Here is a 23,243-nt window from a genome sequence, read left to right on the forward strand (position 1 = left end):
CAAGAGAAGGGGCGGCCAAGAGAAGGGGCGGCCAAGAGAAGGGGCGGCCAAGAGAAGTCTCCAAATCTGAGCACATTTCCTCTTTCAACAAATACTTATTTTCTTGCCGGTTCACATCATTTCATATTGTCGCTAGTAATGTACTGTAGGAGGTCACTACCTTAATCATGGAGTACAGAGACTTCTCATACTGGGTCCTAAATGACTCACGAATATCCATCATATCGATCTCACTACGGGAAACCATTATCCGGATCAGGGTGTTGTCAGCTGTACCCAAGCCCTGAAGGAAGAAGAAAAATGATACTGTAAAGCACAAAAAAGCTTCTAAAAATTCTTCTATACTATATAGTACAACATGAAACAAACTTACCTGAAATATGACCTGCGGCTACCACTGGGGCAGATAGGGCTGCATTTATGGGATATGTTTAGTTTTAACAAGATCCGGTCACTAGCCATAAATTTGTAATTTTCTAATTAGTGTAAATGTCGCAGTTCTCCTGAATCCAGCGTTAATTTTCTTTGGTTCCTCCTCCTATACATTCTGGAGATACGGTCCTTTTTCTCTCTATATAAATCTAGTCTTGTTAGCCAAAAGGGTGTAGTCCTCAAGAACATGCCCACAGAGAAGAGGTGAGAACCACACCCACTTGGATAAAAAAGACGATTTATATACAGGGAAGAGGGGGCCATATCTCAGGAACAAAACAAAAACTGTTTCAGAGTCAGGAGAACAACGGCATTTGTACCAGGTAAGAAAAGAATACACATTTTTGGCAAGTGATGGATCTTCCTAAAGGTGGTAAAGTCAATCAATTTTCTCATAGACTATCATCTGGTTTTGTTTTTCATCATCTTTGCTTGTTATCACTTAATGAGCGCCTTCATTATTTACTATTTAGTGTACGCATGGACCTGTGTGTCCATTACCTGACCTGGAGGTGTGTGTATATCTATCTATACACACACATACATATACATATATATACACACACACAGTATGTGTGTGTGTGTATATCTCATTGTATAGCATTTACTTCCAGGTCAGTAATGGACACAGGGGTGCATGTCCACTGCGCACACACACCTATATACACATACAGTATATACATATATAGCGTATATACTTGAGTATAAGCAGAGTTTTCCAGCACATTTTGTGCTAAAAATGTCCCCCTCAACTTATACTTGAGTGAGGGCCCAGAAGATGGAGGGGAAGCAGCTGGTCACAGGAGGCAGGAGCTGGCTGCTGCAGCTAACACCTGTGCCCGCTGCTAAAGAGAAATGAATATTCACTGTGCTGGCAGTGAATATTTATTTTTCTTTAATGGCGGGTACAGTAGTCACAGCCGCTGGCTTCCAGCAGCAGCCACGTGTGCCCGCTGCTTAAGAGAAATGAATATTCCCTTCTCTCCACTCCCATGGGAGTGGAGAGAAGGGAATATTTATTTCTCTTAAGTAGCGGGCACACGGCAGCTGTGGTTGACACTGTGCGTGCTACTTAATTGCAATGCATACTCACTGCCCTCCACACAGTCCCGGCGTGGAGAGCAGTGACTATTCCAGCAGCTGTGCTCTGCTTGTCACTGCCATGCACTGCTTACAAGCAAATCAGCTGTTTGTACCAAAACAAGACACTGCGAGGGAGCACAGGAAGGCAAGTAGGTTTTTTTTTTTTTTTTTTTTTTTTTTTTTTATGGGGGCCATGCAGACCAGGATGGGGCTGAGGGGGCCATGCAGACCAGGATGGGGCTGAGGGGGCCATGCAGACCAGGATGGGGCTGAGGGGGCCATGCAGACCAGGATGGGGCTGAGGGGGGCCATGCAAACCAAGATGGGGGATGAGGGGGGCCATGCAAACCAAGATGGGGGATGAGGGGCCAAGCAAACCAAGATGTGGTTGAGGAGCCATTTATACAAGGTTAGGGATAAGGGGACAATGCATACCCGCCTTATACTCTATCACAATTACTGCACCTTACCTTCATTGATTTGTAGAGCCTTGTAGCAAAGTAATCTCTAATACTCCGGATGCATTTTACTAAAAAAAAAAAATATATACATTTATTGAACGTGATACTAATCAGAAGTAAAATTAACTGTGCAAAGTAGCTCTCATCCAGAAGGAATAAAACTGTCTCTAGTGCCCCCTATAGGTAGCTAACATGCAAGTCACTGTCTGACAACTATTGACTTATTGGAGTGAAGAAAAACATTTGTGCTACCTTGTTCCGACATTCACTTTGGTTCTCGATGCATCTAATCCAGAGCAGTCATCAGTAATGCACCCGGCATCCACAACCCAGCACTAGCTGCTACATTCCCTCCTTGGCCCCACAACATCATGACGTGACATGCCATGGCGTTGGACAACACCTAGTGACAAGGACTCACCCAATGTCAAAATTTTGTGAGACCTTGTAAGCACAGAGCGAGGACTGCCTTGGTCCGGCTACTGCGGAGGACAAGACTAGACACCGAAGCTAGGCAGTGAGAACATTTTGCCCGACTATATTAACTATCGGTGGCACTAAAGAGTCAGTGTACTCCTTTTTGGAGAACAGCTAATTTGCATGCTTTTTCAGAGCAGTTTGCATTTGATACTTAAATAAGGCAAGCCAGTTCTTAGTTTTCTTTTATCCATATAGCTATTGGCTATAAGGGGTGTAGAGGTCACAGTCACATAGGGCCCTGGTGCCTGACTGGACATAAAGGCTCCTCTTCCACAAGAACGACCAGTACTATAATTGGCACAAGGTACTGTAGGGGACGGCACTGTTAGATTTTACTTTAGGACCAAGGATTTTTAAGTCATCCCTTTATTTATGAATCAGCTACACAGGAGATATCCATGAATGATATTACACCACTGTTTTCATTCTCTAAAATTTCAACATGATTCCTTAAAAAGTAGAAATGGACGAATCATTACCTGTAAGACTTGACAGCTTAGACCCAATAGTCACAGATTTAATTCCCCCCCACCCAAAAAAATTTTTTTTTCTTTTACCTATGGCCAGCATCAACTTCTCAAAGTCTCCAGAAAGTTCTCCCTTTATGCTCTCCTCAATTCTCTTCCCAGCAATTTTCTCATATTCATCAAAAACTGCAAGATCAGAAAAAAAATATTAAATTTTATATTTGTTAATAGATACCTACATTAACTAAAGGACAAGCGGATTTACAGCATGAAACCTTTGGAATCCAATTAGTTAGCGTCAGCAATAGCAGTAACAATATTCAACAGCTCCACCCACAAACAGTACAACAACTGAGCTGCTCCAGAAGCAATGATTGGTTAAGGCTGGACATCAGGTCAGAGGTGGCCAATCAGGGCACACACTTTCATAAAAATATAGGGGAGAACCTATAATGCGTGAAAATACTAATGGAACCAATATGAATGTTTCCGCCTCCTCTTCCTGATTTTCTACACAAATATCAGACACCACCTCCTATGGGTTCAGGAACATTAGGTATGGGGAGCTGTTTGTATCGGAGTTTATGGCTCCGTTAGACTTTCACAAATCTTGAATATTGTGGTCCCAAGTAATTTTCCAGCTAAAAGAAAATGGTCTCCGCAAGGGTATCCCACTATTTTATTCACCAAAAAATTAAAACCACCAGTGACCCTACAATGTGAGGACCCACCATCAAACAGCTCCCTATATCTCAGCTTCCCTGGACCCTAGAGGTTGGAATTGTGAAGAAAAAGCGATATAACATTGACAACCCCCAGTCCTATTAAGACATATGGGAATTGCCCTAACTGGGGCCCATCTGCAGGAGTCATTGCAAAAAGCCACAGATAGGAATGAACTTGTCCTGGCTGACCCAGTTTATCCATTGACTACTTCTTTCCAAGGGATAGACATCTACATTTTTAGATTAATGTGATTTATGCCTTATTAAAATCAGCAGCAATAGCGGTAACAATATTCAACAGCTCCACCCACAAACAGTACAACAACTGAGCTGCTCCAGAAGCAATGATTGGTTAAGGCTGGACATCAGGTCAGAGGTGGCCAATCAGGGCACACACTTTCATAAAAATATAGGGGAGAACCTATAATGCGTGAAAATACTAATGGAACCAATATGAATGTTTCCGCCTCCTCTTCCTGATTTTCTACACCCAATGATTAACAGCCAGCCATGTATCTCGATGTACTGCATACACACAGAATCAAGGGACTGAAGAGGTGAGAAAACTCATGAACATAGAGGACTTACACAAACATATATTCTTGAGATACATGAAGGGCCCATTGATGGGATCTGCATCTACTATATATTGATGGCATAAGTGCTTGAGAAGGGAATACGAATTTAATGGGAAGTAGCTATGAAAAAAAAAAGTGTTCACTCACCAAGTTGCAGATGTGTCCTGCTCCGGCTTCCCAAAATATAGATGAACTGAGCCTCGTCTGTGCCCCATTTTGTTTCTCCAGCTTCAAATAGATCCTGAACACACAGATTATTCAGACATTAACCATATAGAAAAAGGTATAAACATCTAAATGTTCATAGTATTGATCTTCTGGACGTGCTCCGTTTTCAGTCAGGGATCAGAAGGCCAAAACAGTGTCTGGAGGACTCAAAGGATTTATTTCAGAGGAAATTCTGGGAGTCCACTCCATCTATTATGCACCTGTTCCAGCACCAGCACTGGACCCTGCTTTCTTTTCCTATGGCTGCCTCCCTTTGTTGTAGTTCATGTAGGATTTTCAAAGTAACCCAGCGAACTACTTTGACAATCACCCAAAGCCTTTTAAGCCTGACTCAGATAGCCATGTTGTGCCTGAGTATATTACCCCATCTATATCTGGAGTTTGCTTCACCATCCATTTCTCTCAGCTGGCTAATCAGCTCTTCAGTAAACTGATCCTTGTTAATATCATTTACTTCCTAGCATAGATCTGCAGTTAGTTATTCATCTACTGTAAGCATATACTCTTCTTTCCCATGCAGGTGCTGTTCACACTGCAGCAGTATGTAATCTTTTCATTAAACAAGAATCCAGTTTGTCTATTCATTACTACTGCCTGTGGTTAACCATTTTTTTTGCTACTTGCCTACATCTTGTCTCCTAATGGCTTACTACTTTGCAATTAACCATTTGTTTGCTGCAAGACCTGGTTTGAAATACAGCAAAAGACAATAGAACATCAGGGGCACCAAGTCTCAAATGTGTAGCAAAGTCTCCCTGCCAACTCACTTAATCATTTTGGTTGACCAGTTCGAAGGAGGACCTCAATCTGTCCTGTGAATGAAGGAATTTGGATGACAGATTTCAATCTGAGATCCCCCCCATTGTTTCCTTTTTCTCACATGCATTGTGAAGCATTGTAACCACAGGAACTGCATATTAGATACATTTATGACTGTCATTTGAGCTAAATGTGTGGCGTTTAAGGAGTCTGGATATCTTCATTGACGTGGTGCCCACCACTGTGGCTATTTAGTCAATATGTTTTATATGGGAATGCAGAGGTGCTTAGAAGAACCCATGGCTGCTGTTTGTGGCACAAGGTTAGAGGAGGCCGGGTTTTATAAAGCTGGGACATATCCATCACCAGGCCTTTCCTAACAATGATAGTGAACAAGTCATAACCCTAACAGGCCAATTAAGATTTGAAACCTTGGTCAAAGGTATCTGAGCACACAAATCTCCAAGGGTGCCTAAACTTTTGCGCAGACCCATTTTCCTTTTTGTAATTTTTAGAATGTATTTTAGGCAAAAAAAAGTATTTTCCTTTGTTAAAAATTTTTTTACAAAATCTTTAACTCTAAGCCTTTCAGAGATCATTTCATCTTCAACTTGGTTAACTATTTAGAATGATAGTAATTTTGACCAGGGCTGTCAAAACTTTTATACACCATTGCACACTGTCCAATGATCAAGAATGAGCCTATGTAGATGGTCCACTGGAACCGGGTCGTTAAGATTGTTTTAAAGGGAACCTGTCACCCGCCCTGGGCAGTTTTAACTAAAAGAGCCACCTTCAGCAGCACTAAGGCTGTATTCTGTGAAGGTGGCTCTTCCGTTTCTGACCCCCAGTAACGCCGAAATATTAACTTTTATAAATAGGTCCTCATACCTGTAATGCGTCCCATAGGTATGGTGTGTCCCCCTGAAGCAACCGCCTCCCCGCCGTCAACCATGTCTCTGTATCATCTGGGCCCCGCCTCCCATAGCCGTCCATCATGCACCTACTCTGGCGTCTGTGCCCCGCCTCCTTCTGTCTCCTATGCCGGCGCCTGCTCTGTGAAAACAGTTCTCGGGAATGCGCAGTGCACGCTGCCCATGAACTGACATTAGGCGATCACACCTCCATGTTGTGGGGCACAGACAGCAGAGCAGGGGTATGATGGATGACTATGGGAGGCGGGGCCCAGACGGCAGAGTAAGGGGCATGATGGATGGCTATGGGAGGCGGGGCACAATGGACGGCTATGGGAGGCGGGGCACAGACGGCAACACAGGGGCATGATGGACGGCTATGAGAGGTGGGGCAGAGACGCTACAGAGACATGATTGACAGCGGGGAAGAGGCTGCTTCAGTGGGGACACACCATACCTATGGGACACATTACAGGTATGAGGACCTATTTTTAAAAGTTAATATTTCGGCGTTACTGGGGGTCAGAAACTGAAGAGCCACCTTCACAGAATTAAGCCTTAGTGCTGCTGAAAGTGGTTCTTTTAGTTAAAAACACCCAGGGGGGGTGACAGGTTCCCTTTAATGATTATCCACTATCCATAGAGCCCGGTCATGAATGGTGCAGAGATGCACATGTTCGGCCTCAGTTCTATTCACTGCCTATTGGACTGCGGGAAACAACCAAGCTTTGTACTCTGCTTCTTCTGACTTATCGGTTATGACAAATTGAAAGTGACTATAAGGACACTGATTAAAAGAATTCTGGTGCTAAATATTGTTAAAGGAGATGTCAAAATTTAGAATATTTGTAGTAGGTGTAATATGTAGTAGGTGTAATAATAATAATATTAGCAACTATCTCCAATTAGAAATGTAGTATAGTTCTTCTGATTAGCTATGTCACTTACCCCATTTGCAGGGCATTGCAGTAGCTTAGGTATCCATGGTTACAACCACCCAGTGACAGTGGTCACAACCATGGATACCTTAGCTACTCCAGTGCCCTGCACATGGGTAAGCTTCATAGCAAATTAGAAGAACTATACTACATTTCTAATTGGAAATAGTTGCTAATATTATTACACCTACTACACATTGGGATAGGAACTTGGAGATGGGAATACCCTTATAAGTTTCAAATACCCTTATAAAAAGTGTTTAAGGGGGATGCCCCTTTGGATTTGTTATCCAGAATTTAGGTTGTGTGTCTTTAGCTATGGAGGATTCCACATGTCCATGCATTATAGACACCCAATTTATATCCACAGGAACTGTGCAATGCTGCATGTCCCATCTAAACACAAAATTGCAGTGATTGACAAATTACCTTGGCATCTTGTGCCACAAGCTCGTCACTCACAATGTCATCTTCTTCCCTTGTGCCCTACAAAACACAGAGACCAGACAATAGCAAATATTAAGCAAAGAAACCACAAAGAAAAACATTGTTGCATAATTTATGATACCATTTTACTTATGAGACTTGACAATGGGGGGAGGGGGGAGTCATAATTGAATATTATAGAACTAACCACAGATCTTCTGTGGATGTTTGTGCAAATCCTTCTGTCTCTTCATTGTAATCCCAGACAGGCTATTATGAGATCAGGGCTCTGTGGGGGCCATATCATCACTTCCAGGACTCCTTTACACTGAAGATGGTTCTTAAATGGCATTGACTAAGTTTGGGGATATTGTCCGGCTATAGAATAAATTTAGAGCCAATAAAGAGGACTTCCTTATGGTATTTCATAATGGATAAATATCTACCTGTATGGAGAAGTCTGGACAAAAGTGGCCTTCATGGATGAAAAACTGCAGCAGGTTCTCTGGACTGACAAGATAAATTGTGAAAATGGTCTTCATGGAAGGATTGAGACCAAAAAACAAATCTCCACATGGAAATAAATTTAATTATGCCTAAAAAAGGGAACTGGTATACAGAATAGTAGTTGACGTTGTGGGCTGATAAGTAAAATTCATATTTGGCTGTAACAAAATGCAGTTTGTTCCCGAAAGCGAAGGTGAGTGGTACAATGAGTGTCTGTAGGAACAGTGAAGCATGGAGGAGGCTCCCTGCAAGTTTGAGGCTGCAATTTACCAAATGGAGTTAGGGATTTGGTCAGGATTAAAGATGTCCTCAATGCTGAGAAATATAGGCTGGTGATTTGGCCTCCACAGAGCCCTGATCTCAGCATCAAGTCTGGCCTGAGATTACATGGAGAGGCAGAAGGATTTCCACAAGCGACATCCAAAGAAGAAGATCAGAGGTTTGTTGTCCAAGATGTTGGGAACAATCTCCCCGTAAAATTCCTTGTGAAACTACATACAAGTGTACCTAGAAGAATTTGATGAATTGGCACTGCTAATACTATGGCAAAGCAAACAGTGGAAGGTGGGGGTCACGGTAATCAGATACCCAACGATGGGAGTTTGATGGCATATTCTAGTGATACGTCAACAATGTCTAACAAAGGACAATCCCTTTAAGTTTTGGTAACGTTTTTATGCATGTTGTATGTACGGTGTGTATTGTATATCTTTACTGAGTATATTACCTGCAACAAAACAATCAACATTTTTTTAAAATGTCCGCTGGTATCGGCGACCACATCCGACTCCAAATCTCTTTCATAAGCTGTAATAAACCAGCAAGCAGAGATGAGCAAATATATATAATAACTAGTGGTTGTATATCATAGGATCCGCTCCAAGCTCACCGTCCTTATAAGCCTCCACTAGTGCGTGAATCTGCTGATTGTCCCGAGAGGCCAAGATCTCTACCAGACACTTCTCATCAGTACCAGCACCCTGAAATGGGAGGAATTGTATCAGATCGAAGGCCAGAAGGGTGACTTCCATAATACAAAAATAATGCTAGAAAACAAGCAATCACTCACATATCATCCATATTTTATTCCTTTCTCCAGCCATCTCTTACTTTCTTTTGTCCCCCCTCCTTCCCGAAATCTATCCATTCATTCTTAACTTCTTCCATCATTTCCTCTCATTCTTTCTCCCAAAAGCCTTTCCTTCAATACTGTATTTCTTCCCTCCTCGTTCCATGCCTCACACCTTTCCTTCCTTCCTCTTCGATTCTATCTTCCTACTCATTTTCTCCAGCTCCTTTTCATCCATTTTTCCCTCCTTAACTCCCTCTTAATTCTCATCTTCATGTTTCTTCTTTACCTCCTTGCGCTATTACTCATTCCTTTTTTCATTATTTCCTCCCTGTACCCATCCTTTCCTTTTTCCCCCCTATCTCTTGCTTCATTCATTTTCTTGCTTCTTTCCTTCATCCTTTCCCTTCAGCCATTTCCCTTCCCTCTTGCAGCCATTATCTTCTACCTCTCTCGCTTAATTCACAAGTTCATGTTTCCTTTCTACTTTCCTCCACTCATTCTTTATTTCCTCACACTATCTTTCTTCATTTTCTTGTTTGTTTCCGTAATCCTTTCCTAAGATGTATCCTTTTTTCTTCCTGCCTTGCAGCCATTGCTTCCACCTCTCCCTCTTTTCTTCTTAACTTAATATTTCTCTTTTACGTCTTATCACCAATTTCTTTTGTCATTATTTCCTCCCTACCTTTCTTTCTTCCTCCCACTTTCTTCATTCATTTTCTTCATGCTTGCTTTCTTCACCCTTTCCTTCCTACTTTTTCTGACCTTCCCAAGATGTATCCTTTTTCATCTCTTCATTCCCCCTTCCATACATTATTTTTTTATCCTTACATCACCCCTTCCCTCTTATCTTTCCTTCCTGTCCTTCTACTGTTCCCCTTTTAGAAGGTCAATAGGAACCTACAAATTAAGTGCCATTGTCCATTGCCGGCCATAGGGTCACAGGACTCCTTCCTATAGTCATGATAGAAAAGTAGACCCAGCAATTCGATGGACTCCACCATCCTGGATCTTTTAGCCCAAAGATGTAAATTATAAAATGAATATGTAATACTGATTATCCAGTATTGTATTATACTCACATCCAGGGCATCTTTTATTTCCTTAGCATCAAAATATGCCGGGGGTCTCATGAGGCCTACAATAAGTCTCTCGAATTTACCAGTCAGTTCATATTTCAAGTCGTCAATAAGATCCTAAGGAAGAACGTTACAAATAAACTATATTTAGGAACAAGGATGATTATAGCAACCGGGTCTATGTGTGAAAGACGACAAGCAAAATTTGGACCAGTGACTTGATGAACAATAAGTTGTCCCTCTTACCTTGCCGTAGAGGGACTTGTAGGCCTGGATAATCTGAATACGCTGCTGGTTGCTCCGAGCCGTGATAAGATCCAGGATGGCTTGTTTATCGCTGCCTACAAGAAATTAAATTGAGCCATCAGTAATTATGATTTACAAATGTCCAGCAGAAGGCAACTAGATTTGGGGCCAAACGTAGGTTCATAAGTGATCTAAAAAACACCAGACATTTTATAATCCCCTAGGAGGACTTGTGACGGTAGACCAGAAAGTTAACATGGCTAAAGAAAGAAAAACATTCTAGAACTGAAAAACATTAGAAATCATAAAAATAAAAAAAATATTAATCAATGTAAGATCTACCACAGTCCTATGCGACAAGCCTCGGGCTATATTCACACATCTTTTTCAGGCAAATTTTGCTGCTCAGACTGCCTGAAAAAACCCATCAGGAACACGCAAAACAATAGAAAGATACATTTGTCTAAAAGGGACTTGCACCCATTCAGTCTTTTTAGCGTCTTTTAATCACTTATTTCTAAAAACGCCAAGTGGTTAAAAATCGACGTTTTCATTTTTCAGGCATTTTCTGCTTGGAATCCGCTCTGTACTTTACAATTCGAATCAATGGGAAAACTCAAGAGATGCTCGGATGTCTTTTGGAACGTTTTTCCATCGTTTTTACTTTAAAAAAAAAATAAAAAATAAAAAAAATTACTTATTCAGTGGAGTTAAAAAAAACAAACAAAAGAAAAAACACATCTGGAAAACAAAAGGTCACAAAAACCACAGGAAAAGCCTCCAAAAAAAATGCTTGCGGACAAAATCCATGATTTTTATGACTTTTACGTCTTTTTTTCACTCCGTTGAATGAACCACATCACTAGCGTTTTGTTTGTTTCTTTTTTTTTTAAGCAGAAACTCCTCCATCTCCAGGGTGTCTTTTCTGTTCCTAATGACTTGCACCGTAAAGTACAGAGCATGAATCACAGTTTGGCGGCACAAATGCAGTCAGGTATGTTTTTCTCTGAATCGTCGGCGCACTTGACCGCGTTGCTGTGGCTGATTGACCGGTCTCTCCTGTATGTTACATCGGAGGAGACCTGTCAATCACCTTGAATGACGGCACTAGGACCTTGCAACTAGATTTTCTCTGACATCAGATTCTCTTTAAGGCCACATTCACACGTTCAGTATTCGGGTCAGCATTTTACATCAGCATTTTATATGCAAATTGTGTCTTCGTAGAGGAAGAGGACTAGAACTCTAGAGCCACCTGTTGGAAGCAGCCATCCTAAATGTTGACCCTTTAACAAGCCTTGCAATGTGGGTTAGGATAAAAGCCAAACCAGAATCTCAATTTGCAGACACGGGTTTCAGGGTGTTGCCCCTCATTAGTGTGAAGTAAGTGATCAGATTTGGTTAGGCAAGAGGATCTGGACTGGGGTCTAAGGGGTAACATTTCTCCTTGTGCAGGGTGACATGTCAAGCCTGGCATGTCAGCGTGAGAAGGCTTATAAGCCATGCATGCTCCTTTGCAAAATGAAATATGCAAATTGTCAATTCAGAGAGGAAGAGGACTAGGACTTTAGCACCACCTATTGGAAGCACAAATACAAAGTCAATATCGACCCTTTAATGAGCCTTGCAATATGACTTTGAATAAAAGCCAAACCAGAATCTCAATTTTCAGACTGTTTCGGGGTGTTGCCCCTCATCAGTGCAAAGTATGAGATCTGATTTGGCTAGGTGAGAGGCTCTGTTCCCCAAATACTAAATGGCCTAAATAATAATTCCACATACCAAATCCCTTCATAGCCTTATAAAGGGTTTCTGCATCTTGGCTTGCATCAAAGTCTGGGTAATCCTTCACGGATCCTCTGTAATGGCCTCCCTGCAACAGCGAGCGAGACAGAAAAAAAATGAAGCATTATATAAAATACAATTAGGTTATATAAAGTATAATTCATATAAGGATAAAGGGTTTTAAATATGGCAAAAATGAGGAAATAACTGATTTGTACACAGACATCCTTTTATTTGTTAATTTTAATATTTCCCTTCCAATCAGAATGAAAATAGAGTTTTTGGTCCTTTTCTGGCATAACAATGAATTGGTCAAAATCTGCACTACTTCCTCTGGACGATAGCGATGGAGTTGGTTCTGGATAATATAGCAAATATCCCAGTGGTTCAGAAACTCTGATATCTTGGTATCCACATTAATAGGAAGACTTAGGATTAGATTTGTTGGAATTCTTGGAATACTGTAAATGTAAAGCCAACTTAAGATGCGACCCCGGTCTACTGACAAGTAAAGTCTGGTGGACCTGTAAAAAGTGGTGGCAAGTGAGATTGCCCCAAGAATACTCCTATTTCAAAAAACCCTGGCATTTGGAGGGGTTCAGGGAATGAAAAAAGCAGGGTTGGAAATATATGTACCAATCATTTTTGGTCTCTTGAATATCTGAAACAAATCTTCAATTTGCTTAATAACGATTTCTTCAACAACTTAAAACTAAGCACACAATAAGATCCCAGGAGGCCATGTCTGACCTCATCCAATGGACTACTACACTAAAGGCATGATTTCTTTATTGTACAACTCACTGTTGAAAATTTTGGGTGACCCTATGGCACTAGTTAACCCCTTCATGACCGGAGGCATTTTCATTTTTGCATTTTAGATTTTTGCTCCCCTTCTTCCCTGAGCCATAACTTTTTATTTTTCCCATCAATATGGCCATGCGAGGGCTTGTTTTTTGAGGGACCAGTTGTACTTTTGAACAACACCATTGGTTTTAACATATTGTGTACTGGAAAACAGGTTAAAAATCCAAGTGCGGTGAAATTGCAAAAAAAAAAAAAAAAAAAAGTGCAATTCTACAATTGTTTTTGATTTTGTTTACTATGTTCACTAAATGCTAAAACCGACCCACCATTATGATTCTCCAGGTCATTACGAGTTCATAGACACCAAACATGTCTAGGTTCTATTTTATATATGTGGTGAAAAAAAATTTTCAAAGTTTGTAAAAAAATAAAATTGTGCCATTTTCGGAGACCCGTAGCGTCTCCATTTGTCGTGATCTCCGGTCGGGTGAGGGCTTATTTTTTGTACGCCGAGCTGACGTTTTTAAAGATACCATTTTGGTGCAGATACAATCTTTTGATCGCTCGTTATTGCATTTTAATGCAATATTGCGGCAACCAAAAAAAAAAAAAAATGTAATTCTGGTGTTTTGACTTTCTCATTACGCCATTTAGCGATCGGGTTAATTATTTTTTTTATATTGATATTTTTTTTTTTGTACTGTTGGCATGCTTCAATAGTCTCCATGGGAGACTGGAAGCTGCCATAACCCGATTGGCTCTGCTACATACAGGTGATTATCAGATTGCTTGTGTGTAGCAGAATTACTCACTTGTCATGAGCGCCACCCACCGGGCGGCGCTCATAGCAATATGGCAGTGACAACCATAGAGGTCTGCTGGAGGGCCAACCTATATATTTATTTAAAAAATCTCTACAATTGAAGTTTTTCCTTATCAAATCTAACTTTTTCATATGGAAGCAAATACAAAGAAGTTGTCCCACGAGCAAAGTACATTTTAATTAATACATCTTCTAATAAAATATTGGCTTAATGTAATGTGTTATGTAAGACGTAAAAACATATGGCCTAAGGTCTAATTTAAATATGTAACATTAAAGAATAAAAACACATGAATAATACAGATAAAAACAAACAAAAGTGCCCACAAACAAAGTATGATACCCCCACAGTGAATTCTTCCACAGCACCATCCGTACACATGGTATGATGACCCCTACTGTACCCCCTCCATCAATCCCCCCTGACAAAGAATGGTGACTCCACCACAGTATGATTCTCCAACTGTAATCCCTACACAGCCTTCCATACAATATAGTTGGCCTCACATAGCACGCCATACAGTATAAAGGGCCCCACATAGCCCTCCATACAGTATAACGGCCCCACATAGCCCTCCATACAGTATAACTGGCCCCACATAGCCCTCCATACAGTTTAAAGGGCCCCACATAGCCCTCCATACAGTTTAAAGGGCCCCACATAGCCCTCCATACAGTTTAAAGGGCCCCACATATACTGTATGGAGGGCTATGTGGGGCCCGTTATACTGTATGGAGGGCTAACGGGCCCCACATAGCCCTCCATACAGTATAACGGGCCCCACATAGCCCTCCATACAGTATAACGGGCCCCACATAGCCCTCCATACAGTATAACGGGCCCCACATAGCCCTCCATACAGTATAACGGGCCCCACATAGCCCTCCATACAGTATAACGGGCCCCACATAGCCCTCCATACAGTATAACGGGCCCCACATAGCCCTCCATACAGTATAACGGGCCCCACATAGCCCTCCATACAGTATAACGGGCCCCACATAGCCCTCCATACAGTATAACGGGCCCCACATAGCCCTCCATACAGTATAACGGGCCCCACATAGCCCTCCATACAGTATAACGGGCCCCACATAGCCCTCCATACAGTATAACGGGCCCCACATAGCCCTCCATACAGTATAACGGGCCCCACATAGCCCTCCATTCTTTGATGTATATAAATGTTATTATCCAGCTGGATGTGGTCAAGACGACACCCACAGAATAGTTGATTACGCCCACTTGTCTAATAAGACTAGATTTATATACAGAGAAGAAAGGGTCATCTCAGGAACGGAGAGGAGCAGAACAAAAGAAAAACAATGCTGGATTCAGGAGAACAGCGGCATTTACATCGGGTAATAACATTTATGACAAGTTCCATATATAGAAAATATGTCATTTAGTTCAATTTTTAATGCCACAATAACAATCCAAGAGGGTATCCTAAAATGAATTGAAGCCTGCCGGGGACAAGGGGTTAATGTGAATCTTTGTACATCATTTATGGGTTGGCTTTTAGTAAGAAATCAAATCCAAACGGATAAAATACATCAGATCATACAGAAGCCATCCACTAGAGGGCGCCTTGGGATTCAAGTCATGATTTCTAAAATCTCGTGACTGCCAAAGAAAGCGCGTGAAATTACAGCATGCCACGTGGAGGCGATGCGGCATTAGCTTACGTTACACTAGGCATCAAAACCCATGGTCAAAGGGAAACTCAAAATTTACAAGTAAAAAAAAAAAAAAAAAAAAAAAAAAAAAGTAAGAATTTTCAAGGTACTTCAGCTTTTCGCTGTGACCGCAGGATCCGATTACCCTTTCTAGTAAATCTCCCTCTGATGAACCTGGTATTAGTATTACAATCCTATTCCAGGTTATTAACCCATTATCTCCCTAGTAGGTCTGTTCCTGACTCCTAGGAAATGCTGGTAACATGCAAAAATTGCCAAAAATGTTGAGGCTAAAAACGTTTCATCATTAAAGGCATAAAATATTGTTAATCATCTTCATGATCCCTGGTATTTTTATGGCAGCGCATTCCTGCACATGCATAGTTATAGGAGGACAAAGCAAATGGTGCAACATTACCCAAAGCCCTATGCTTGTGTACGGTGTGTGAGCCACCGCCGGTCTCTCAGTCCTTCAGATTTGTTCATGGAAATAGTCATTTTTCTGACATGTTTTATTCAAATGATCATGTGATGTGTATGTGAGCTGAATTTAGCTGGACCCGGTGACCGGTGCGTTCCCCTTTAAGGCCGGGGTCACACTAAACGACGCAAAATACAGTCCGTAGTTTCCAGGCGTAATACGGATGAATGACCCCTAAATAGTGCTCCGTATGTCATCCGTAATCAAGGTGTGGTCGCGTATTTTGCGCATGTCTGCATCCGTATGGCATCCGTATGGTGAGATTTTCTCGCAGGCTTGCAAAATGGACATAGAAACCCTGTCATAGGGCTCCATTATAACAGAAACCAAAGAATAGATATAGACACATAGAATGCACACATTATATATATATGTACACACACACATACATGTCATTGTGACAAACATACATACATACTATATATACACACACACATACATACATACTTCACAGAGTTCTTCATCGCAGAATAGCTGCTAATTAAATTGCCGGCTTCTATCAGATCCTTCCCCAACCCGACATGAAATGACACATGGTTTACATTCAGTAAAGCATTTCATTTCTTTTTTTTATATGTCCCTGACTAATAATTAGATGATGTTTGTGTGCAAAATTTGAGAGTTGTAGTTATTTTAAGGGGTTAATTCGATGTTAAAAAAATGCGTGGGCTTCCCATTGCCCTGTAGCGGTGGTGAGTGGGTTAATCTAGCAAAGGGTTAATGTCACCTTACAATCGAATGGTGACATTAACCCTTTGTTAGATTAACCCACTCGCCACCGGGCAATGGGAAGGCCACGCATTTAACAACGAATTAACCCCTTAAAACAACAACTACAACTCCCAAATTTTGCACACAAGCCCTCATCTAATTATTAGTCAGTGATATATAAAAAAACATGAAATGAAATGCTTTACTGAATGTAAACCATGTGTCATTTCATGTCGGGTTGGGGAAGGATTTGATAAAAGCCAGCAATTTAATTAGCGGCTATTCTGCTATGAAGAACTCTGTGAAATATAAATATATATATATATTTGTCACTATGACATGTGTATATATGTGTCTATATCTATTCTTTCGTTTCTTTATTAAACCTGTCAGTGTGAGTTTACTGTATAGCGCACTGAATTGCCGGCTTTTCTAAAAGACACCGGGTGTGTATTTCTCGCAAGTCACATGTGTGGTCCGTGTGTAATCCGTATTTTTTGCGCACCCATAGACTTGCATTGGCGTATTACGGGCGTAGTACGCTGACAATCGCAGCATGCTGTGAGTGGCACGGAGCCTAGAATACGCCCGAGAAATATACGGCTGGTGCTAGTGACCCCATAGAGAATCATTTGTCCGTGTGTAATGCGTGCTTTTAACGCCTCTCACTCGTCCGTATTCCTTTCTAGTGTGACCCCGACCTAAGAGATGGTTCCAATACTGAGTGTAGTAGTCTGGGAGAACCAGTCCTGATGCCATGTTATTGGAGTTACTGAGCCAGTCCGCAGTGTATCAAAGCTGGGATGCAGCATCTGGTAGTATATACACTGTACAATGGTTAGCATTGGTTCACTGGGAACCAATAGCATGTGTACCTCCCTGGATGTGTCACCATCACGCTGTGTACCTCCCTGGATGTGTCACCATCACGCTGTGTACCTCCCTGGATGTGTCACCATCACGCTGTGTACCTCCCTGGATGTGTCACCATCACGCTGTGTACCTCCCTGGATGTGTCACCATCACGCTGTGTACCTCCCTGGATGTGTCACCATCACGCTGTGTACCTCCCTGGATGTGTCACCATCACGCTGTGTACCTCCCTGGATGTGTCACCATCTAAAGTTTTGATTACATGTTTATATAGATTGTTATTTTCCATGCTGTGTAGTCTTGCATTTGGTCTGCTGCCACCTGCTGTCCTTTTTCTGTATAGCAGACTGCAGCTAATTATTTCTTGTACATGCCTTCCACTTCCTGGTTAAGGTCACTGCTTCTCTTTAGCTGCCATTATTAGTTTCATTTTCTCTTGGGAGAGACTTGCCTGTACGGGCTGTGAAAGGCATCAGTTTTTTGAACACTCACTTTGTTGCTCACCTTGCTGCACACATCTTGCTGTGCCACCTTGGTTGTTACACCTGCATTTCTGGAGAAGCACTGCATTACCAATCATACCCTGTATGTCCAGATTTCCAATAAACAAGTCTGGACTTCACAATATCTGGTGTGTATCATCTCTCCGGACACATGAACAGCAAAACAGCAACAATGGTCCTGTCTGCTCTGCATTGAGGAAACGGAAGGTAGGAATCTCTCCCAGCCCCAATCAACTACACCTCCATTCGCCTCGTGGGGACAGAACAGTCAAAAAACTGCCTTGAAGCCCGGCAAAAAATCACCCTTAGATCCTAACCCGCCTGCCCGCTCACATACTGCAGCCCGGCTCTGCTAAGAAACTCTGCAGTGTCACCCCAGACCGCATTGTGCATAGAGACTGTATATTATACAACATTGCTGCAGATTGTCGGACTGCAAAACCCCACAATTCTCTAAAAACACATTGGGAATCTCGTCAGAACGTCTTAACTAAGCTGCACTGCGATTTCCAGCCCCCAATTCAAAAGTTCAGTTTCTTAAAGAGACAGTGCACCTTAAATCAAAATGGCCGAAAAAGACCCCGCACAGTCTCCCACTGCTGAAAGAGCAAATACTACCAGATACTGTCCATTATTAAGAGGGGGAAACAGAGCCAGCTTCAGAAACAGACAGACTCACGACCAAGATGCTCTGTCAAACCAACCATAAAGGTCATTGAAAACTATCACAGTACAAAGGATGAGTTTAATGACAACCTGGACGACCTATGGGAATGAGTCACCTCCCTCATGTCAAGCATCCAACGCCACAAAAATGATGCAGCGAGTCTACAGGACACTAAAACAGCTAGACACGGCCTACGAAGATACAAGAGACTGTCGGCAAGGTACGCCACCTTCCTAAAAGACTAATATTGATGAAGCCACATCAGAATTAAGCAAAGTGAATTCCACAGAAAGAGAAAGGGACGCCGCCGTGCAAGACGCCACAGATAAAGCGGAGCTCTGTATTGCTCATCTGCAAGAATCAAGATCTCACAGGTCAGGCTCATCCAGACACTCTGCTCGGTCATGCAAATCATCCTGCTCAAGAACTTCAACCCTCAGCGACAGAATCCTAGAGGCCAGTTTAAACGCAGAGCAATCCAAACTAAGACGCTCCTACACAGAAAAGAAAGCAGAAGCAGAGGCAGAAGCCAAGAAAGTGAAAGCTGAGGCAGAGGCAGAAGCCAAGAAAGCAGAGGCCCAAGTAAAGATCCTTCAAACAGAAGCAGAGGCTCGGGCAAAGATTCTTCAAACTGAAATTGAGGAAAAAAAATTGCATTAGCTGATGTGAAAATACTTGAGCAAGCAATGAATCAAAACCTCGACCCGATTTGCCTACCACCACTGGAAGAAGAGGACCCAGCTGTCCATACCAGTGATTACGTGCAGAAACAGATCTCTGCAGCACACACCTTCTCCAGCGACGTTCAACCCACCAGTGTGGAAACGTCCAAGTCAGCCCAACTTACGGTGCCAGTGTTACCCACAGCATCTGCAGAGACCCAAGACCAACTCCATAATGTGTCCCCTCAGATGCAGCAAACACCACAAGACGATCACAAGACGCGTTCCAGGCCATCTCCACAGTTCAAGCCGCAGTCCTCAAAATCTCCAGAGGTTAAACCGCAGCTCAACCCTGCAGCGACATCATTCTACCCGGGAACAATTCACCCTTCCACGCCACACAGCTTATACGCCCGAGAGGCAACACAATCTAACATTGTAATAAGGAGTGAAGGATCGGATATGCCCGAGGTAGCCAGGTTTATGATGAGCAAAGATCTATTCAGCACCAGCCTCTCAAAGATTGACCATTGTGCAGAGAACTACAGAGCTTGGAAAGCAACCTTCAAGGCCACCATTGCTGACCTCAATCTATCTGCAGAACAGGAGCTCGACCTCATGGTAAAATGGTTGAGACCTGACTCCACAAACCGTATAAAGAGTCTTCGGACCGTCTACATGGGGCAAGCTGAAGCAGGTCTCGCTGCTGCCTGGCTGAGACTCGAAAGAACCTATGGCAGCGCTGAAGCCATAGAAAAGTCCCTATTTAAGAGACTGCAGAACGTTCCAAGGATCAACCTTAAGAAAGCCCACAAGCTTCTGGACTTAAGCGACCTGCTTATGGAGCTGGATCTTGCAAAAGGAGACCCTCGTCTGTCTGGATTATGCTACCTGGACACTGCCCATGGGGTGAACCCAATCGTCTCAAAGCTGCCGCATAGTCTGCCAGAAAAGTGGGCAGTATGCGTTTCCAGGTACAAAAGATCACATGATGTCACCTTTCCTCCGTTCAATCAGTTCTGCAAGTTCGTCGACGAACAGGCCCAAATGAGGAACGACCCTAGCCTAGACTTCCTGGAGTCTAACACTACAGCTCCAGCAACACAGTCATCAAGGTATGAAAGCGTCTCACATAGACGCAAGGACTTGAGGAGCAGTATAAGTGTCAGAAAGACTAACCTGCCACCATCTGCAGTAACTGCCGATAAACAGTACACTATTCCATCGAGAGAAGTCTTTCAATCGTGAGTGTCCCATTCACAAAAAAACGCACTCACTGAATAAATGTAGAGGCTTCAGGTCCAAAACCATGCAGGAGCGCAAGAAAATCCTCAGCGAACTTGGGGTATGTGTCAAGTGCTGCACCTCATTAGAACACATGGCCAAGGACTGTAAATCTGCCATTAAGTGTGAAGAGTGTCATAGAGAAACACCCATCAGCTTTGCATCCAACCTCAGCCACCAGCGATCCAGCAGTCGCAATTACCTCTAGTCCAGCTACAAGCCATGGCGGGGAGCCACAGAATAACGCCAATTCAACCACGGCTGTCTCCTGCTCATGCTCAGAGGTATGTGGGGAGAGCCAAAGTGATAAATGCTGTGTCAGGATATGCCTAATCAGTTTATCCAGAAGGGCAACCAGAGAAGGCAGTAAAAATGTATGCCATCATTGACGATCAGAGCAATTGATCCCTAGCTGGACCTAAGTTCTTTGAAGCCTTTGGAATCAAGGGGCCAGCAACGCCCTATACTGTGAATACTTGCTCAGGCCGCATAGAGACTAGTGGCAGGTGGGCACAAAGTTTCATTGCTTCTCCTGTCAACGGAGGAGTAGAAATACCCTTACCTACACTAATCGAATGCGATCAAATACCCAGCCAAAAGGGATGAGATCCCTACTCCAGAAGCTGCGTTCCGCCAACCACACCTAAGGCACCTAATCAGTGTTATCCCACCTATGGACTCAGATGCTGAAATCCTACTTCTGCTCGGCAGCGACAATTTAAGGATACATAAGGTCTGCCAACAGTGCAATGGTCCCAACTATGCCCCCTACGCACAGAGACTTGACTTGGGGTGGGTAATCATAGGAAATGTGTGCTTGGACCGAACAAGAGTCGATTCCTTTAAGACCTATGTATGCAGAGACGGACGAGCTACTTTCTGCAAACCATGCCCTCATCACTATGATGTGAAAGAGAAGCCTCCAGATCCAGTACAGCTGCCTGATGTCATTCCTTCTCCCTATGCAGATGACTTGGGAAGATCGGTGTTTCATGCAACTAAGGATGACAATGTAGCCCCGTCAATGGAAGACAAGGAATTTGACAGGATAATGGACAATAAGTTCCTTAAGGACGAGACCAATCACTGGGTTTTTCCCCTACCCTTCCGAGCTACCAGGGTAAGACTCCCGAACAATCGTGAACAAGCCTCGTCCAGATTCAACTCTCTCCAGCGCACACTTCGCAACAAACCGGAGATGAAAGAACACATTGTCACCTTTATGAGCAAGAAATTCTGGAATAACCATGTGGAGCCAGCGCCTCCCTTAAAGGAAAACGAGGAGTGCTGGCACCTACCCTCATTCGGAGTATATCACCCATGGAAACCTAAGCAAATTAGAGTTGTCTTTGATTCAAGCGCCAAACATCAAGGTGTATCTCTCAACGATGTCCTCCTCACGGGTCCTAATCTTACAAACAACCTAGTAGGAGTGTTGATGAAGTTCAGGAAAGAGCCCATTGCCATCACCGCTGACATTGAACAGATGTTCCACTGTTTCATAGTCAGAGAGGACCATAGGAATTTCCTCAGGTTCCTGTGGTACAAGGACAGTGACCCCAGCAAAGAGATGGTGGAGTATCGCATGAGGGTGCACGTATTCGGGAACAGCCCTTCCCCAGCAGTGGCAACCTATGGACTGCAGAGAACCGCACAAGAAGGAGAGACTGAATATGGAACAGACGCTAGCGACTTTGTAGAGAAAGACTTCTGTGTAGATGATGGACTAAAATCTCTACCCACAGAAGAAGCGGCTATCGATCTACTCAAGAGGACCCAAGGTATGCTGTACCAAGCTAAGCTTAGATTGCACAAAATTGCTTCAAAACAGCCAGGCTGTCACGAGAGTCTTCGATTCAATTGACCACGCAGCAGGATTCAAGGACATAAACCTAGGACCAGACTGTCCGCCTGTGCAGAGAAGCTTAGGCTTGAGGTGGAACCTGTCAGTCGACACCTTCAGTTTCCAAATCAACTGTGCAGACAAACCATTCACTAAATGTGGTGTCCTGTCAGTGGTGAATAGCTTATACGACCCACTGGGGTTCGTAGCACCAATTACCATACAAGGTAAATCCCTTCTGAGACAGCTTTCCGAAACAGTCAAGATTGGGATGCCCCACTCCCTCCCGAGAAGGAACCAAAATGGGAAACCTGGAAGCAGTCTGTGTGCCTTGGATGAGATCCACATACAGAGATGCTACGCCAGAACCTCACTTGCTGCTAGCACTAGGAAGGAACTCCATGTCTTCTTGGATGCATCCACGGAGGCTATTGCAGCAGTTGCCTATCTGAAGGTGACAGGACCCGACAATCAAGATCACGTTGGATTCATCTTCGGCAAGGCTAACTTGGCTCCCAAGCCTGACCACACTTCCCAGGCTTGAACTCTGTGCGACCGTGGTTGCAGTAGAACTCGCAGACCTTATACAGCACGAGCTGGACACCAACATAGATGACGTGCAATACTACAGTGACAGTAAGGTTGTCTTAGGTTAAATCTACAATCAAACAAGGCACTTCTACGTGTATGTCAGTAGCCGCATCGAAAGAGTAAGGAGGTCTTCCAAGCCTG

At 43.0% G+C, this 23,243-nt stretch overlaps 1 protein-coding gene across 1 annotated transcript in view; it reads right to left on the reverse strand.

Moving 5' to 3' along the window:
- The window catches only part of ANXA6 (annexin A6), an 84,887-nt gene that overhangs the window by 21,903 nt on the left and 39,741 nt on the right, over positions 1 to 23,243 (reverse strand). The window contains exons 3-12 of the mRNA XM_073567936.1: positions 12,175 to 12,265; positions 10,393 to 10,487; positions 10,150 to 10,263; positions 8,888 to 8,978; positions 8,726 to 8,805; positions 7,495 to 7,551; positions 4,374 to 4,467; positions 3,014 to 3,109; positions 1,986 to 2,044; positions 161 to 283 (exon numbers count right to left, since the gene is read on the reverse strand). Coding sequence (XP_073424037.1) covers positions 161 to 283; positions 1,986 to 2,044; positions 3,014 to 3,109; positions 4,374 to 4,467; positions 7,495 to 7,551; positions 8,726 to 8,805; positions 8,888 to 8,978; positions 10,150 to 10,263; positions 10,393 to 10,487; positions 12,175 to 12,265 — 900 coding nt within the window. The remainder of the gene's footprint in view (positions 1 to 160; positions 284 to 1,985; positions 2,045 to 3,013; positions 3,110 to 4,373; positions 4,468 to 7,494; positions 7,552 to 8,725; positions 8,806 to 8,887; positions 8,979 to 10,149; positions 10,264 to 10,392; positions 10,488 to 12,174; positions 12,266 to 23,243) is intronic.

Source organism: Dendrobates tinctorius, unplaced genomic scaffold, assembly GCF_039654945.1.
Source record: "Dendrobates tinctorius isolate UK_male_01 unplaced genomic scaffold, ASM3965494v1 ptg000020l, whole genome shotgun sequence".
In the NCBI taxonomy this organism is placed as follows: domain Eukaryota; kingdom Metazoa; phylum Chordata; class Amphibia; order Anura; family Dendrobatidae; genus Dendrobates; species Dendrobates tinctorius.